The sequence below is a fragment of the Oenanthe melanoleuca genome, chromosome 6 (assembly GCF_029582105.1).
Source record: "Oenanthe melanoleuca isolate GR-GAL-2019-014 chromosome 6, OMel1.0, whole genome shotgun sequence".
NCBI lineage: Eukaryota > Metazoa > Chordata > Aves > Passeriformes > Muscicapidae > Oenanthe > Oenanthe melanoleuca.
The window spans coordinates 6,176,856-6,193,683 of NC_079340.1; the positions used below are offsets into that span (position 1 = coordinate 6,176,856).

The 16,828-nt window shown below is 49.2% G+C and overlaps 1 protein-coding gene across 3 annotated transcripts in view; it reads right to left on the reverse strand.

Annotated features, from left to right (window-relative positions):
* Window positions 1-9,113, reverse strand: part of ARID5B (AT-rich interaction domain 5B) — a 115,769-nt gene extending 106,656 nt beyond the window's left edge. Inside the window, exons 1-2 of one of the 3 annotated variants that reach the window (XM_056494741.1) lie at window positions 8,983-9,113; window positions 8,555-8,815 (exon numbers count right to left, since the gene is read on the reverse strand). In XM_056494741.1, coding sequence (XP_056350716.1) covers window positions 8,555-8,815; window positions 8,983-9,003 — 282 coding nt within the window. In that variant the 5' untranslated portion in view covers window positions 9,004-9,113. Of the gene's footprint in view, window positions 1-8,554; window positions 8,929-8,982 lie in introns of those variants that run through there. The other 2 variants (XM_056494742.1, XM_056494740.1) reach the window with 2 other exon arrangements.
* Between the last annotated feature and the right edge of the window lie 7,715 nt (window positions 9,114-16,828).

The window sequence follows — 16,828 nt, forward strand, 5'->3', positions numbered from 1 at the left end:
CTAAGCAACCATAACAGCCTTATGAAAGCACAGAATGCTATATTGCCTGACTCAGCAGATGGTTGAAATACTTACATTCACAGAAACAGGTCAGGTAGCTATAATAGTTTAAAGCAGATAATTATTTTTTAGAAGTAATATTAACTCTTACAAAGCAGGGAGTCACAGTGCAGTACAGGGACATTGTACATCTTGACTGCATACCCGCATACGGTACATCACAACTCCTTTTTCTTTGCCAATAACTAGGAAAGATTTATATTTTAGAGACATTGAGGTAGCCTTAAAAGAATTACAGCAACTGAGATATCTCAAAAATTTGATGTGCTAAGACTGCTTTCACTCCAGTATTTGCAGAGGTCATTTAAGGAATTCTGGAGTGCATGAGCAAGTCAAACACCTGCCTGGCTGTCTCCTAACATCAAATATGTGGCCTAGAGAGAAACAGGAGATGTACTGTAAAAACTCTTGCTGATAATTACAGGAGACACTGCACATCATTTATCTGATCAGTATGACTTGCATTAGAAAACATCTTCAAGCCTTTTCCGTGAAATCTTTAGCACAGTAGATAGCTGGGAATGCATATTTTACAACCCAGTACATTGCTGATGAAAACACAATCATCCATGGGAGCAAAACATACAGTGTGACTCTTATGGGACTGCATTCACTGCGGATAACAGAACTGTTATTTCATTGGGCATAAAGACGTCACTTATTCTGGGCTGGTTTTACACCCCACTTATATTTCAGGGTTTTTGCAATTTAAGTGAAAGAGACCTTCCCGTACCACATGTATGTAAAAGACAGCTCTCGGTTCAGGAATCCCATTCTCTGCTCTAGACCCCTCTGAGGAGCAGGAGGTCATGTGGCAGGCATGCAGAAGTGAAGGAGGGGGCTTGCTGCCAATAAGCACCTCTCCTGTAGGAAGGCATTTACCTGGATGTTTGAAGGAAGTACCATCAGCTTTATTTGACAGCACAGTCAAAACAAAGGGTCCTGATCACATTCTTTAGTTCAGAGCTCTTCTCTGCCATACAGATACTATCAGGGCTCTGGGACAGCAGCAGAAACCAGGTAATGTCAATCCAGCCCTAACCCATTCACCCAAAGTCACTCAAGAACCTTGACCCAGATCTCCAGAAGCACCTCCACAAAGCAACACTTCTTTCAGGGACCATATCCAGCTCTAAAGAGGCAGAGAGCGCTTGTACAGGACTGATTTGCTCTCAAAGGCCTCCTCTAGAGTAAAAAGGTTCTGTCTCCCTGCTGCTGGTGGGGGGCTGGGAATATACACAAACTTTTAGCCAGTTTGAGCAGGACCACAGACTGGCTAAAAAAACTGGCTGTGTCATGGAAAAGGCCCAGCTCTGGGTTGTGCCCTGTCCAGCCTCCCTTGCAGGGCACACGAAGGACTCTCCTGCCATACACTCCTCTGTTCTTCTAGCAGAGCCCTTGCAAGTATGCTGCAGACCTGGGGCCCGGGGCACAGCTCTGCCAGGTGGGAATTGCTCCTGTTCTGCAGGTGGGATCACTGAATGACAGGGAAGCCTCACAAGAGCTCCATAGCTCGGCGTAGGCAGGGGCTGCTTTCTTTCCCCTGACCCCGCTCCGAGTGCCTCGTTTGGTGCCATCTCCTCACGCATCCACTAGCCTAGGGCAGACAGAGGTGTCCCAAAGGATTGATTTGTGGAGTGCAGCTAACCACTGGGGTCTGAACCTGCTCCCTGGAGGTGCCTACACACAGGAACCTATAGAGACCACTGCTTTCCACCTATGAACCTATGGAGAGAGCCTTGAGAAGGGAAATGCATAGATCAGGAATTTACCCGGCACACCAGAGAATTTTAAAGAGGCCAAGGCAGAACCTTTCATCTGTTAATCCTTTCCTAATTACTGTAAAGGGCTATAATGATCTTGTTAAATTCAGGTGACAGGTATTTCCCCAGCCTAAGCACAGCTGCACAGAGCTGTCTGAAACTCACACTGATGTGCTCGTTCCTTCCGCCAGGGTCCAAAACCAAGAGAAAACCCAAGTTAAAGTACATGGCTGAAGCATGGGAAGTCCTACGGTTTTTGCTTTGCCTTGTATTAGCAAGCAGCATTTTCCACATGACTCAGTAATTCCAAAGCAAGACACACAAAACAACCTGGGGCAGAACCACTATGTCTCTGCAGGATGGAGTACATGGGGGCCAGAAGCAGGGTGGAGATGGGGTGCACAGAGAGACAGCTGTGAGCAGTTAGACATGACATTTCTACTGTGAGCCTCCTGCTTTGTGACCGGGATGTTTTTTTCCTCCCTCCTCCCACTCCCAGCCAGAGGTTCAAATTGAATTTATATCTGTCATTGCAGATAGAAGTTCTGACCAAACAGAAAATAGGCTTCAGTCAAAATGTTTTCCCGTCAGATAGCTCACAGATCTCAAAGAGCTGATTCAGTTTAGGCAAGTTGACAACCAATTCATTCCTAATTTTGCCTACTACAGTTACAGTATGAGAAGCTTTCCTCATAGATTACATAATTATATTTTTTCTTAACAAGGAGTACATGGCATTAGCAGGTTTAAATTATGCAAGCTTATTCTTTTTGTCTTTTGTTATATTGTGTTCTATTGTGCTGGTAAAACAATATGTGCTTTAATTAGCAAATATCTGTAAATAATTTACTTGCTTTTCATACAGCAGAACAATGGAGCCAATTTTCACATACATCCACTGAGCATGTCTAGGGGGTTTCTTGCCAGAACCTTCCATTGTTCAGTATCTGTATCAATCTGCCCATCATTAGCAGCTAACGTTCAACAACCCAGTAAGACATTAAAGTTTTGGCCCCTGGGAGTAGCCCCAAGCCTCCCAAATCCAAGGCTACGCTTTGCAAAGAAAGATTAAAATATCCAGAAAATGAAAACAAACTCTCTTATTATCTATAACCCTGGCACCTTCGCATAGAAACATGGACGCCTGCCAAGCATTAAGGTCACTGGATTAATGCCATAAAATGCCGATGTTCATCTGACCTTCTGACTGCATTTTAGCTACAAATAAAAAGCTCAACTTGATACAACACTACGAATCACGCGAGTGCCTAGGCTGTGCAGGGTTAACGCTGGGTGTGAATCCACACTGCACACGCACAAACATACACACGCACACAAAGAAAAAAAGCTCTTAAATCAAGAGTGGATGACTGTTTAGAGACTTAAGGCATTGTTATTTTGAATGCGAATGAAAGGGCCAGAACAAGCATTGCAAGAATATTTCAATTATGTATTTCCCAGAACTACATCTCTGAGCAACTAATGCAAATATTGCTCCCACAGCAGTAGAACTTCTTTCCGAATAAAAGCATACAAGAGCGTGAATCAGAACATACTTTCTATATCATTCACATATTGTTTGAATATTATTAAAAATGCAAAATCTATGTATGCGTTACTCTCCTGAGCAATACAGTAATTATGATTAAGGGACAAGCAGCACAAAAAGAGCCAATTTATCTTACTTGCGCTTAGGAATACTATTGTGTAACTAAGCAACTAAAGACAAAATATAGTCTAATTAATTCACTCCTATGCTTATTTAAAAGACACAATTAGAACATTTTTATTTTCCAGCCTGCACAGTATCTCAACATGCTTGAGGGTGTACCACGTGAGACCTATTATTCTCCAAAGACAAGAGTTTAATGTTTAGTGCCACTGATCAGACTGGGAACAGCAACTCTGGAAAGCAGTGGGTGTATTTTACAGTCTGAATGCATAGGGAAGGGGAAGGAAAGAAGAAAGGAAATAAAATAAAAAGTTACTGTTTTTTTTTAGGAATCTGCCTTAAATGACCAGATATTGCAGGTTGCTGGCTAATGGCTAGCAACATGCGGGGCTTCTCTGAGTAATATCATTCCCTCTCCTTTCTTTGCCAGCATATGCTACTAGTGGCGAAGGAGATAAAAATATACAGAGTAGATATGCAATTACCAAACCCACGATATTTTATGACAAATGCCATTTCTCTAACACTGCTATTACAGTGTGCCTGATTTCTAAAGCTGAATTAATTTGAGCAAGTGTACATTGGAGATTGATGCTATTAGCATGATTTTTAAAGCACCCTTTAATAATCATGATCTGCATGTTTGAAATGTGTTGCCATTACCAGTGTTGACAGATACGAGCTGTGGAGACTAAAATGGGGCTATTCTCATTTCAAATAAGAGTGTACGAATTTCCTGCATCTGTAAAAAAACCCAAATCTTTCACTGTAAAAAGGGAGTTGCCTATTTTTCTAGGGAGGGTGACAATAAAGCACTTTTGATATAAGACATCGTGCCTGGGCCAGCCTTTATGCACTAGGGTAGGACCCCCACAATTGGTGAGCCCCTACAAAATTAACCAGGCTTTCGAGGGATGCTGTCAGCATCTATCCTGTAATGAAGAGAGAACAAAAGCACTGACTCCCTTTCTGGAAGAATCTCTTCTGCAATTATAAATGGCGCACATTTATGGAGTGACTTCTTTTTTTTTCCTCTCCCCCAATTAGTCTGAAAATGCAAAATACTTCTAGGGAAATAATTACAGGAAACTAGCTCTCTCCTCTCCTCTGTGAGAGCAACGCTTACTCATGTAAATTACTTGCATGAGTAAGGATTATTTGCAAGGCGAAAAGCATTGCATCAGATCCCCAGTTTGGGAGAAGAGATGAAATCAACATGAGTTTGTAGTAAACTTTGCTGCTGATGAATGAACCAAAGGCAGATCCCCACTGACAGTCGAGCCTCAATGGAAGCAGCACTCACCGCGATGAAGGGCAATGCAAGGGATGTCATACCATGAAAAAGAGTTAGTTGCTTGTTTAGTGCTTTTTAGGAATCACATCAAATACAATCCCTAGGTTTAATAAGTATCAGCTTTGAAATATATTTTTAAGCCTAGTCTAATTAATGCCAACACCTTTAAAAACATGAAAGCACAAGGCACTAACAAGCATTTTGCTCTACAACTGCTTTTGCAAAGGTCAGTCATTCCACAGCCCCACAACACTCCTTGGAGCAGAGAGGAGTAAATGAACTGGAGGAAGGCTTGGCCAAGACCCTGTGGGCTGGAGGGTGAGCCCACCTCATGCCCCCTGAATGCCACAGGAGCAGGGCACTGCACAAGGGGACTGGGCAGGCGCTTTCTGACAACACACAGCTTCTCAAACTTGGGTGCCAGCAAAACTGGGGGCCTGCCTTCCACATGTGCCCCCATGAAACTGTTTCAATCACAATGGGATGCCCTTAAAGGCACTCCCTCTGGATTTTCATAGGCCTCCAAGTCTGCTGTTCTGACCCCTGCGAGAGGCAGCTGCCATCAAGGAGGTCTTCCTCCCATGAAGAACATGACACAAGGGACCGCACCAGACCAAAGTAAATGAGAAAAATCAAGGCAAGGTGGTGAGTTTCTCCAGCAAAAGACTGTTTTGACAATGGCTCTGCAGGGCTGAAGGAGAATCACTTCCTGCTGGAGGGAAAAGAGAGAAGGCTGCTCTCGCTCCCTGGCCAGTGTCGCACCTGCTGCAACTGTCTGGGCTTCATGGTGAGCAGCTTGCCCAGATCACTGTGTTTTAAAAGCAGCAACAAAGTTTTCAGTGAAGTAGCACAAAACTCTTCTAGTTCACTTAACAGTGGGCCTCACAGGCCCTGTTGCTCTTAGAAAAGCGTCTCTACTGTTCCTGGGCAGCAAGACCCCTGGCGTGATGCCAGAGCTGGTCCCAGCCTCTCCAAGCATGTCTCCTTGGGATGCAATGAGCATCAGGGTCAGAAGCACCCATACCTGCTGCATGTCAGCAGCCCTGTTCCTACGTTCACCATCCTGAGAAACAATCTCTGGCACTGAAAGGGAGTTTCTTCGCTGTGGTGATGAGGATGGGTAGAGAGAAGGGTACTGAAGCGGAAGCACACCAGGACTTGAACCTTCCCTGGATCTGGGCAGTGCATGGAAACATCTGGTTTTAGCAGTAGTCAGGGTTATACTTAAATCTGGATGATGAATTCAGCTAACTATAGAAAGACTTACATTTACACTTATTGCTGATTAACTCAAACATTTGGCAATCAGATAAAATACATCATTAGAAATTTCTCAGTAACAGAAGCATTACATGCCTTCTTGCTTCTCCTCCCTCCTTACAGCCACTAGCCGAATATTGTCATAGTGTCAGGGCTGAATACAGGAAACAGGCAGCCAGCTGCTTCTATTAATCACACTGCTAGCGCAGGTAGCTGCTGGAGACTGTGCCTAAATCTCTGGTGGGCTTGATCACAAGCTTGCAATACAGCCACTTGCGCCACTCACCAGAAATTTCAGTGACAGCGAGCCCCCCTGTCACCCTTTGCCTCGGACACCGCAGATTTGAAATACATGCTTAAGCACTGGCTCATTGCATCCCTACTCCCTGAATGCAAAGACAAGGTATTTTATCCCATGAGTAGTCCCACAACTCAAATAAGGTCCTCTCTGATGGCTATAAGCCACAACTGACTCGAGAGCCACATCTCCTCCTGCAGAAGGAGCTCAGTCCAGAGTTAGGAAGCCCTACAACCCCAGAGGTCGTGCTGCCCCTTTGGGGACCAATATGAATGTCATTCACCGAAGGGACTGGGACCTTGGGATGCCAAGGGGAAACAGCTGCCCCTGCGCCACAACGAGAGCAGTTACCCCCATCCAGCCAGCACCCAGCCTTTTGTCCCTCTGCTGCCTGCACATCCCCAAGCACTGTTCAGATTGCTTCAAACTATCAAAAATCGATCATAAAAAAAAATCATTCCTATGTCTATAAACAAGATAATGGAGTAAGTGAAAACAAAGTACATTTCTTAATGGGAGTGTTATGTTGCCCTCTCTAGGCCCTGGCTCTCAGTGCCGGTTTCTGTAGGCTCCCTGCCAGAGAAGTATCACTCAGAGCTGTTGCTGTTGCTGCTACTCTGCTAATGAATGACTAACTTAGGCCAGAGGGGAAATGACATCACCAGGGTGTAAAACACAACTGCATTAGGAAACTTTTTACCTGCTTTACATTTGTCATAATTATTCTGCACAATACGATCAGCATTTGCATAATTTCAAGGCGTGCCATTATCTTAATTGAAAATTGTTTTCATATGGTTGAATAATACAGAATGACATCAGTTAAAGCCGCAATGAAATGTACAAATATAATCACACAGCTAATTACTAGCGGTGTTTGCATGTAAAAATAAATAAAATTGTGCATATTATTAGGAAGGTATATGCAGTTGAGAATCTCGTACCGGAGCAGTGTTTTACTCGTAATGGTAGGATTAATTTTCTCTGATGTTCCTACCACAGTAACATGAGCTGATCATTAAGGCGTATTAAAATGATTTGTGTCCCTTTCCCCACCCCCCTCCCTTCCAAATACCTTTCATTTTACACACACACACAAGACACGCAGAGGCACAGTTTTAAATAGGCACCACGGGCAATTTCAGAGCATCCATTGCTCACTGCCATCTCCCTGATTCTTAGGAAAAGGCTCCCTTATCTCAGCGGCACGCACAGAAAATTAAAGTGAAGAGGTGGCAGTGAGCGAAGATGGCTCTGAAATGCGTTTCGGCTGCGTACGCTTGTGTGCGAGTACACGGCTACGCCGGCACCTACAGCTACGCGTGCCTCCGAAAACAACCCCTCCTTGAACCCACCCCCCCGGCATCTCCATCAGAAGTTCCCCCAAAACATCTCGTCCCCCGCCCGCCTGGTCTCCGGTCCCTCTCGGGGACCCTCGCCAGCCTCGCAGCCCCCTGCCCGCGTCCCCCACCCCGGACTAGAGAATGAAGCAACGAAATTGAAAAGCATGTAACGGGAGGGCTCGGGGCTGGGGCGGGGCGGGGCGGTGCGGGGCTGCGCGGCCCCATCCCGGGCTGCGCGGCCGCCGGCGGAGGGTGCCGGCGCGCAGCGCGTTTGCGCCGGGAGCGCGGCAGCTCCGAAATACGCCCAGGCATATCTGCAAGTTATTTGAATGTATTATTCCCGTACCTGTCATTTATCACTTTATTCAACACGTCCCTGCCAGCAAGAGCGCGTTTGATCTCCCTCTGCCTCCATTTCGTAATTTCCGCCCTCTTAAACATATCGAATACTTAAAAAAGCCCCGAACAATATCGAAATGCCCTCAACGTGTTTTTTTCTTTTTTTTTTTTTTTTTTTTTTTTTTTTTTTTTTTTTTTTTTTAGCTCGCTTGTCCGTGTGTTTTGTTTTTGGAGATTTTTTTTTTTTGTGTTTTTAATTTTTGTTAAGGAAGCAGGAGAAGGACAGGGCGAGCCCCGCACACACTCCGCTGCCCGCCGGGCCGGGGCCGCCCCGCACCACGACCCCCTCCCTCCTTCCCCCCGCCCGCACAAGTTCCCGGTCCGCGCGCACCGGTGCGCCCCGACGGCGCGGCCCCGCCGGGAGGGGGACGCAGCTGGGGGACGCCAGGAGAGGGGGGAGCCGAGCCCGGGCATGCAGGTGGGGACGGGCGCGGGGGAAGGGGGAGCCGGCGCCGCGTTTACCACCTCGCCATGGTCACTGGTCCTGCCCTGGGGGGTGTCCTCGGGGAGAAAATAAAGTTTGGCGCTGGAGAGAAGTTGCCGGCTGGTGCGCTCCTCCCAGAGCAGCTGCAGCTCCGCGATGCAGGCGGGCTCCTCCGCGCGGCACCGCACGAAGAAGAAGTCACCGAGGGAGAGGACCCGCGCCCGGCCGCCGCCGCGGCGCTGGAAGCGGAACGCCCTGTAGAAGACGTAGGGGCCGTGCGAGCCGCACGGGGCGCCGACCCACTGCGGGGAACAACAACACGGCAGCGGCATCAGCGCCGGCTCCGCGCCGCGCCGCGCAGGAGCAGGAGGAGGAAGAGGGCGGCGGGAGGGGAGCGCGGGAGGGAGGGAGGGGGCTCCGCGGCGGCGGGGGGCGCGGGGCGGGGCGGGGGCGCGGGGCGGCGCGGTACCTGCAGTGCGCTGCGCTCCATCGCGGCTCCGGCGCGATTGAACTCAACATTCTCCCAAACTTGTTGGCGTGAATGGAGCCCGGCAGGTCCTGGCAGGGCGAAGCCGGCCCCGCCGCCCGCCGCCCCCCGCCACCGCCGCCCCCGCGCCGCCCCGCCGCCGCCGCCGCCTCCCGCCCCGCCGCGCGTGGTGACGCCCCCCCCCGCCACCCGCCCCCCGCTCCGCCGCCCCGCCGCCGCCCTGCCGCGTCCCGCCGCCGGCGCCACCCGACGCCGGCCGGGCCCCCGACGCCCTCCCCGGCCCGGCAAAAATGCCGCGGGGCGGCGGCGGGCCTCAGGGGGGCGGCGCGGAGGCGGCGGGGCGGCGGCGGGCCCCCGTCCACACTCGGCGATTTTTGGGGGGCCGAAAGGGCGGGCGGGCGCGCTGCGGATCTGACAGGACCTGCCCGTATATGTCTAATATAAAGACCATTTCCTGCGGCGCGAGGGGCGCTGCTCGTCCGCGCGCGCCCGGCGGGACCGCCCGCTCCCACCGCTCGATCCCGCTCCCACCCCCGGCAGCCGCGGAGCGCACAGCGGGGGTGCACCTCCCCTCCGCCCCCCCGGCGGCCGCGGAGGGCGGACGGCGCGTTCCTAATTTATTTATCGCCGTTCCCCGGGAAGAGATGGAAAGTGGGTTATCGATTATATAAACACATCAATATTCATGGCGCTGCGCGGAGGGACGCGGCTCGGCCGGAACAGACAGCGCAGGGGGAGGGGGCACGCGGCGGCGATGGGCGCGCTCTCTCCGCGCCCGCGGACGTGGGCGCGCAGCGGCACGTGCCGGCGCTGCCGCCGCGGAGCCCGGGGCGATGGCTCCGCGGGCGCGGAGGGGCGGGGGGCGGCGGACAGGTGGAGAGGGCCCTAACCTGCGCCCCGCCCGCCCCCTGCTGCGGCGCCCCACGTCGGGCAGAGCCGCCGGCTCTGCGCATCCCGCTCGGCCTCCGCTATCCTGAGGCGGGCAGCTCGGGGCGCTGCCGGGAGCCTCATCGTCGGGGAGACCCGGTCGGCGAGAGGGGCAGGCACCGCCGGCTTCGCTCTTGATCCCACACCGGCGCAAGGGCCGCCCCGCAGCTCCGGGCACGGAAAGTTCCCATTGGGGTTCCGGGAGTTGCATCCCCGCAGATGGACGCTGCCGCGCCCGCGGAGCCCCGTCTGCCCACCCCCGGACGGGGAGCTCTGTCCTCCTCACCCTTTTCCCCGGGGGCTCCATCACTGCGTGCCAGCGCAGCCAACCCCGGCTCCGCGGGGCGGGCGGGAGGGAGCACTAGGGATCAAGTCCCCCTGCGCTTTCCTCAGTAGCGGCACTTTCTCCCGATTTTTGGCTCATTCGCATCCCAAGCCCCCTCCGCAGGCCCTGATACCAGGAGGAGGGGCGCAATTGCGGGCACAGGCTCGGAGCCGCCCCGGCGGGGCGCCGTGAAACGGAAACAAATAAATAGTTAAATAAGCAAATAAACAAACGAGCAATTAAATAAATAAATATATGAGATCGTTAATAATGACGCCAGCGGTGACGTCAGCGCCGCGTGCACCACGACACAGCGCGCGCCGCGGGGGGCAGCAACAAGTGCGGGCGGCGGCGCCGCGGCCGGGGCGCCCCCTGGCGGGTTGTCGCTGCCGCGGCCGCGGGGCGGGCGCAGGGACAGCGGGGCACGGTCGGTGCGCCAAACCCCGGCGGGACCGAGGGGCCCAACCCCTGCAAGCCGCCAGGGTCGGTGACGGGAACCCCTGTGCGAGGCGCGGGGCTCGCTCGGCCGCGGGTAGCGGGAACGGAGAAGGCACGGGCATTTGAGCAAGGTTCGCACCGGTTCCATGAAGGTGAGGGATTCACCTTGACAACCCCGGCGACCAAATCTGTCTGGGATGCTTGGTGCTTCTCCAGGGGCAGGCTGGTTTTCTGCTGGTTCCTCCTGAGGAACTGCCAAATCCTTACAGCTTGTTTCACCTTTCCTGCCCTTTCGAGATGCCCCGAGTGACTGTCCGGTCTGTGGCCTCACGGCTCGTACAGTGCTGAGAACGCTGTAAGCACCGGCGCAGGCTGGGATGCTTTTTGAGGACGGCAGGAAGCCAGCGGGTACCGGTGCTTGGGCTTCCACCCAGCACCAGCAAGACCTGGATGGGCAAACTAGCACCTTTGGGTCCCCTGTGGTGCTTTTGACCACTAAAGTCTTGCCACTTTGTGCTTGGGAACTCAGTCCCGTGGGGGAAGGGATGTTTGTCAGGGGCTGAACAGGTATGGGAGGTGATGCAAGTGAGACCCACACCTCAACACATCCCTGTAAAACAGGGACTGCTGCTCCATTTCACCTTTAGTGAACTCCTGGCCAGAATAATACACATTTCTTCTGCAATTCACCTTTGTTTTCACTGACCTTGGCATGTTTAATCAGGGTTATATTCTCACAGATAAAACAGTTCTCAAACAACTGTTACAATATTTTGGGCACAAACAGGTTTGTATTTGTTTGTTTTCTTTATCTCAGGTAGGTAAGGCTGCTCCTTTCCCATAATATAGTAGCAAGGAGAACTTCCCATCTCCATTTGCGCCCAAATCCCTCTGCTTTCACCCCAGCAGCCGGGGCCCAGGCACTGTTGGCAGCCCCTGTGCCAGCTCTGAGCTCCTTCAAACTGCGTGAAGCATCACTCATAGCATGATAGACTGTGGCTGGTGGGAAGGATGAGGCTCTGCAACTTCCTCCAAGCATCTCTCCAGGCCATGGTGTTACAACCACGAGGAAGAAGGTGGCAAGGCTGAATAACCAGGTAAGAGCATGTCTTGGTTCTCTCAGCAGAGGGATGATTATCCATCTGTGCAGCATGCTGGGAGGCAGGGATTATGCAGGATGGCCCAAGTCACTACTGCACGTGCTTAGCTCCTGCAGGATCCCACCTAACCTTCAGCTGTAGTGGAGCTCATTGGCCATGGGGCAGGAGAAGGGGCCCAGCATGAACAAAACAAGGGCTCACCCTCTATCCCTATGGCTCCAGCCTCCATCTCTTGGTGTCACTTCCTCTGGTGCTGCTGGCTGGTGGGACCATCAGCATCCTGTTTCAGTTTCTAATGTTGGTAGCATTTGGAATGGGATAACAACAGATGCTGTGGCAGTGCAGAAGAATACATATTCCAGCAGTGAGGGTATGCATACTCGTCATTGCTCTGACATCAATTTTATAGAAGCCTTCCCCCTCCCCACCCCTCCCCTCCGAAAAGTCCTACTTCAAAATAATAAATTAAAAAAAAAAAAATACAGAGCCTGTTTATAGCAGAAAATGAAATTTCACGTATTATCAAAACTAGGATTTTGTCCTGTAGGCGCTGAATAAGTTTCTTCATATGATTATTTTGTAACTTTCTCTGGCCAAAAGAAATGTGCAAAATAATTTTAAATGTGCAAAAGTAATTTTTCTGTGCCTTCCTTTGGACATTCCAGACTTTCCACGCTTAAACTTCTCATAAAAGGCTATTTCAGTGAAGAAGGGGAAAAAAAAAGAAGTTTACAGTATACCAAGTCAATAAAGTAATGCAAAACCATAAAACACAGCGATGATAACAACAGAAGATCAGTAGGATTACAAAGGAAATAAGATGGGGATCAAACAGACTGGTAGCTGGAAAGGACTGCATAGAAGCCAAAATAAGACTGGTCCTAATAAACAGCCAAACTTGAACCAAAAAGTATTTGAAGTGTTAATTTATTAAATAACTTTATTTTCATGCCTTACAATTAAAAATAGTTGTGGTCAGGCATGTTGGGAGACAGGAAGCAATTGGAGTCTTGAAGCCTGGCTCTGTGCTTGGAAGGGAATACAGCCTGATCCACGCTGCGAAGGGGCTGTGCGTGCATGGGGGGCACAGCGCTGCTGGGGGCTCCAGTTCACTTACTGATTCTCTACTCAGAGCTTTTCCCTTCCACACCTTTAAGACATGGAGGAGTTTTATGAGGAGTATTCAGGGTGGGAGATGGAGTCACAGCGGGAGCAGAGGCTGTGAGGGTGATACCAGCCCTGCTCCCACTCAGCACATAGGACGGGATGCAAAGCCCTGTGAAATTGCCATGAGGCCCCATGTTCACTTCAGCAGGTTTTGGGATCAGTTTTTCACTTTGGGAGCCCTTTAGATCAGATGTACAAATCACCAGCTCAAAGCATTTATAATACCAGGAGTATTATTAGAGCATTTATCTTCCCTTCAAAAGATCCACCAGCCCCAATAAGTGACCAAACTGAGCAGAAAACTCTACATGAGATCAGCTTTCAAACCCCAGTCTCCAATTCATATGTGCACTTGGAATTATTTTTATTTACCTTTGCATTTCTTTTTGCTTCCCTGACATAGTATTTTTAATTCCCCCATAGCACTGCTAGCAGCTTGCCTGGAACAAGCACCCCATTGCCCCAGGGCTCCCAGACCAGGCTGCTTAAAGAAAATAATCACCACTGAATATTAAGATATTCACCGATAAAATAGACTGGCGGGACAGATCGCCTGCACATGCAGAAAGGAGAAGGTGCCCAGATGGTTGCAGAGTATTCTGAGACCTGTAATAAGGGGTGCAGCCATGGGACAGAAGAGCTAGCAGCTGAGCAGCCCCCAAAATAGTTGCTTTACTCTCACAGTAGCTGAGCTGCAGCGGCTGCTAACTGCTGCCTGCAAAGCTGGTTTCATCTAGTGGCACAGAGTGATGGGTCAGCTAAAACAGAGCCTGATTTCTGCCTGATTGGCTGCAAACTAAATACACTTTTCAGATGCTGTTAATTGAGTCTGATGAATTTTGCTCCAGTGGGACCTATTATGGGCAAAAATACAAGTGACATCAGAGCCATAACTCATAAAAATCAAGACCCTGAATTACATCTGAGAGCAATATGAAAATGCAAGTGGGATTTCAAATGGTATCAAATAACTTTCTGTCATACCTTATTAATACCACAGAGCTAATAGAAACAGCTATATTATCATCCTAATGTCATTATACATATATAATACACATGCATGCATACACACAAACACTGTGTGTAATTATAACAACATTATTTTGTTCACGCGGCCTGAAAAATGTGATTAGATGGTGGCTATGAAATGGCAGTATTCAATCAGGCACGACTTGTATATTGGTTCAGAGCACAGTCTTCTACTTATGTAAAATTATGTCTTGTTACGTGTGGTGGTAGCATGGATGGCTGTGGAAGAAAAAGGGAGTCAAGGCCATGGAGATCGTTTCATCTCATGTTACAAGGGCTGAATTGTCATTTCAAAGCTGGAATGCTGATACTGTCCAGCGAGCAATCCCTGGCTATCCTTTCCTGTGTGGATCACTCCAGAAAACATGCTAATTTATCTGCTAAAAATAGCTGCCTTCTCACCAAATCCTGAAAAAAAATTCTCCACTGGAAATGTTCCTAAATGTGACCCAGCAATTTCTTTTACAATCATAAAGCTTGGAATGGGATGTTGCCTGGTAGGAAGGACAACACTTTCCGAAAAACACACAGGAAATGCATACCAGCCATTTCACATCCACTTTCTGTCAAATAATTTACCTCAACTGGTTTTAGTGAAAATATAGCTATATATATGTGTGTGTGTGTGTGTGTTTATGTGTGTGTATAAATATATATTTATCCCTGCATGGTGGGTATAGCTGGGGCTGGAAATATCACCGTAAGAATGCCAGGCCACATTTACCAAAGTCAGTGGTCAAAGCAAGTTGCTATTCTAAAATTGGTTAAAGTAAACAAGCTGACCTCTTTTCACTTCATAGGTCTGAGCTGTCATGGCTTTTTTTTTTTTTTTTTTTTTTTTTTTAATCCCCAGAGAAAATTCCTTTTTTTAAAGAAATTTGGTGGATCTCACAGGACAGTTGTCTCAGAAGGACCACTCAATGCTGCTGGGGAGCAAGTCAGGGCAAAGTGGGCTTCCTAGGCAGGGGATGCACCAGCCAAACTCAAATTTTGCTATGTTCTGCCCTGCCATCATATGAAAGCAGGGGACTTCACCTCCTTACTGACTTTGACTGCCTTCCTAATGCCTAAGGGCTTATGACAACTCTTGCTCATCTGTTTGAGAGATTGCTCATCTTATCTGAGATTGAGTTTTTCTGTTTTCCCCAGTTTGGTTTGGGCAAGGACATTTGATGTCCCAGTTATCAAGATCTTTCTTGCCAGCACGAGAATGAGATGCACTGACACAGAGAAAGTGTTCCTGAGGTCCCCTGACTACCTGCAGGGCTGGTGTGTCTACCACCACAACTTGCTCCTTTCTTTGCATGCAGATTTTTTCCTGGTAAGCACTAGCAGTCTCTTCTGCAGTTATTCCCATGTCTTCATCCTTTACTTGAGCTACAAATGTCACAACAATGTCAATTATCTGGTACAGTTTAGCAACTTTTAACCTTTGGCTAAGATGTCTGAGCCATCCCACCTAACCAAGGCAGCTAGGCAGACAACCTGCTGCAGATTGCTCCACACTTTGCCCCCTTCCTGGTTTTGCCCGAGAACAGCTTCTGGCATCTGGTGCCAAGTGGCAGTGGAGGGGGAAACAAATCAGAATAGCTCCTGGAACCCCAGCTCTATAGCCTGAAGTCTCCTTCGTGTCTCTCAGGACAAGTGGCCCAATAAACAAGTGCTCCTGTGTCCCAGGTCACTGGATCCCTTGCACTGGTGTCAGGGGACATGGACATTTCTGCACCTCCTGTTGAGGCACCACTGTCAATAACTACAGGTTATAAACACAAGATGTGTGTGGTAAACACTGGAGAAGATGCAGAAGTCATTCTTCCTCTTGTCCATCCAGGCACATACGTCAAACTAAAACACTAGAAGGGAAATGGAATTAATCTGCAAGTCCAGCTTTGCCAAACACATGGGGTTATCCAGCTGCTGTTTCCAGGAAGCAGGGATAGTTGCCATACCAGGGTCCTCTCCTCCTTTACAGCTTCTCCTTTTCTTATCCAAGTGAGTGCTGGACACATTTCTGAAGTACAAGAATCTCTGAGGTTCTAACCACCACGGATTCAGGCCCCTAGGGATGATAGTGTTGGTGGAGTTTTTTTTAAATCCTCTTGAGAAACAGATGCTTTGGCTCATCTTCATTATACCTAGCCTGATTTATTTTAATTGCTCTGGGTATCCGGAATACTATGATTGCATAATCTCAAGCACATGCCTTTAAAAGGAAGCCTTGGCTGCAAAGCCAGGAAGGCAATGTTAAATAAGGAAAAAGTACTATGCAAAGTCTCATTTATTTTGGAAATCACTGGAAAGAGTTCTATTGAAAATTCACAGCAAAACATATGCCACATTTGAATAATGACTGTGAGAGGTGCTTTACCTAGCTTAGCAATAAAAAGGGATCTAAAATTTGCAGTCCTTCAAAAAAATCTCACTCCCAAGCCCTGGATTTTGGTGAAACCAGAGAACAGTGTGGCCCTTGGTGACAGCCACAGGGAGGCCAGAGCTGACTGCTGGGCACCGTGCCTGGTGGCAGTGCTTCCACCCCTATCAAAACTACCAGAAAACAGCAACCCAAGGAAAAACCCATTCTGAGTCTGGCAAGCACAGGCTCAGGACAGCAAGGAGGGAGGGGGCCTGATGAGATCTGCCCTTCCCAGGTTTAGGAATCCAGAGCTTCATCTCAATAAAACAAAGCAGGAATAACAGGACTTCAGAGAAATACCTGAATATCATCCACTTTTCTTATCTGATCCAGTGCATAAAATGCCAAATATTATCTGCTTGGGAAAAAAGGTCTGCAGAAGCCTTATTCCAGTTAGGAAAAGGTAGTATTTAAGGTACTTTACAGCAG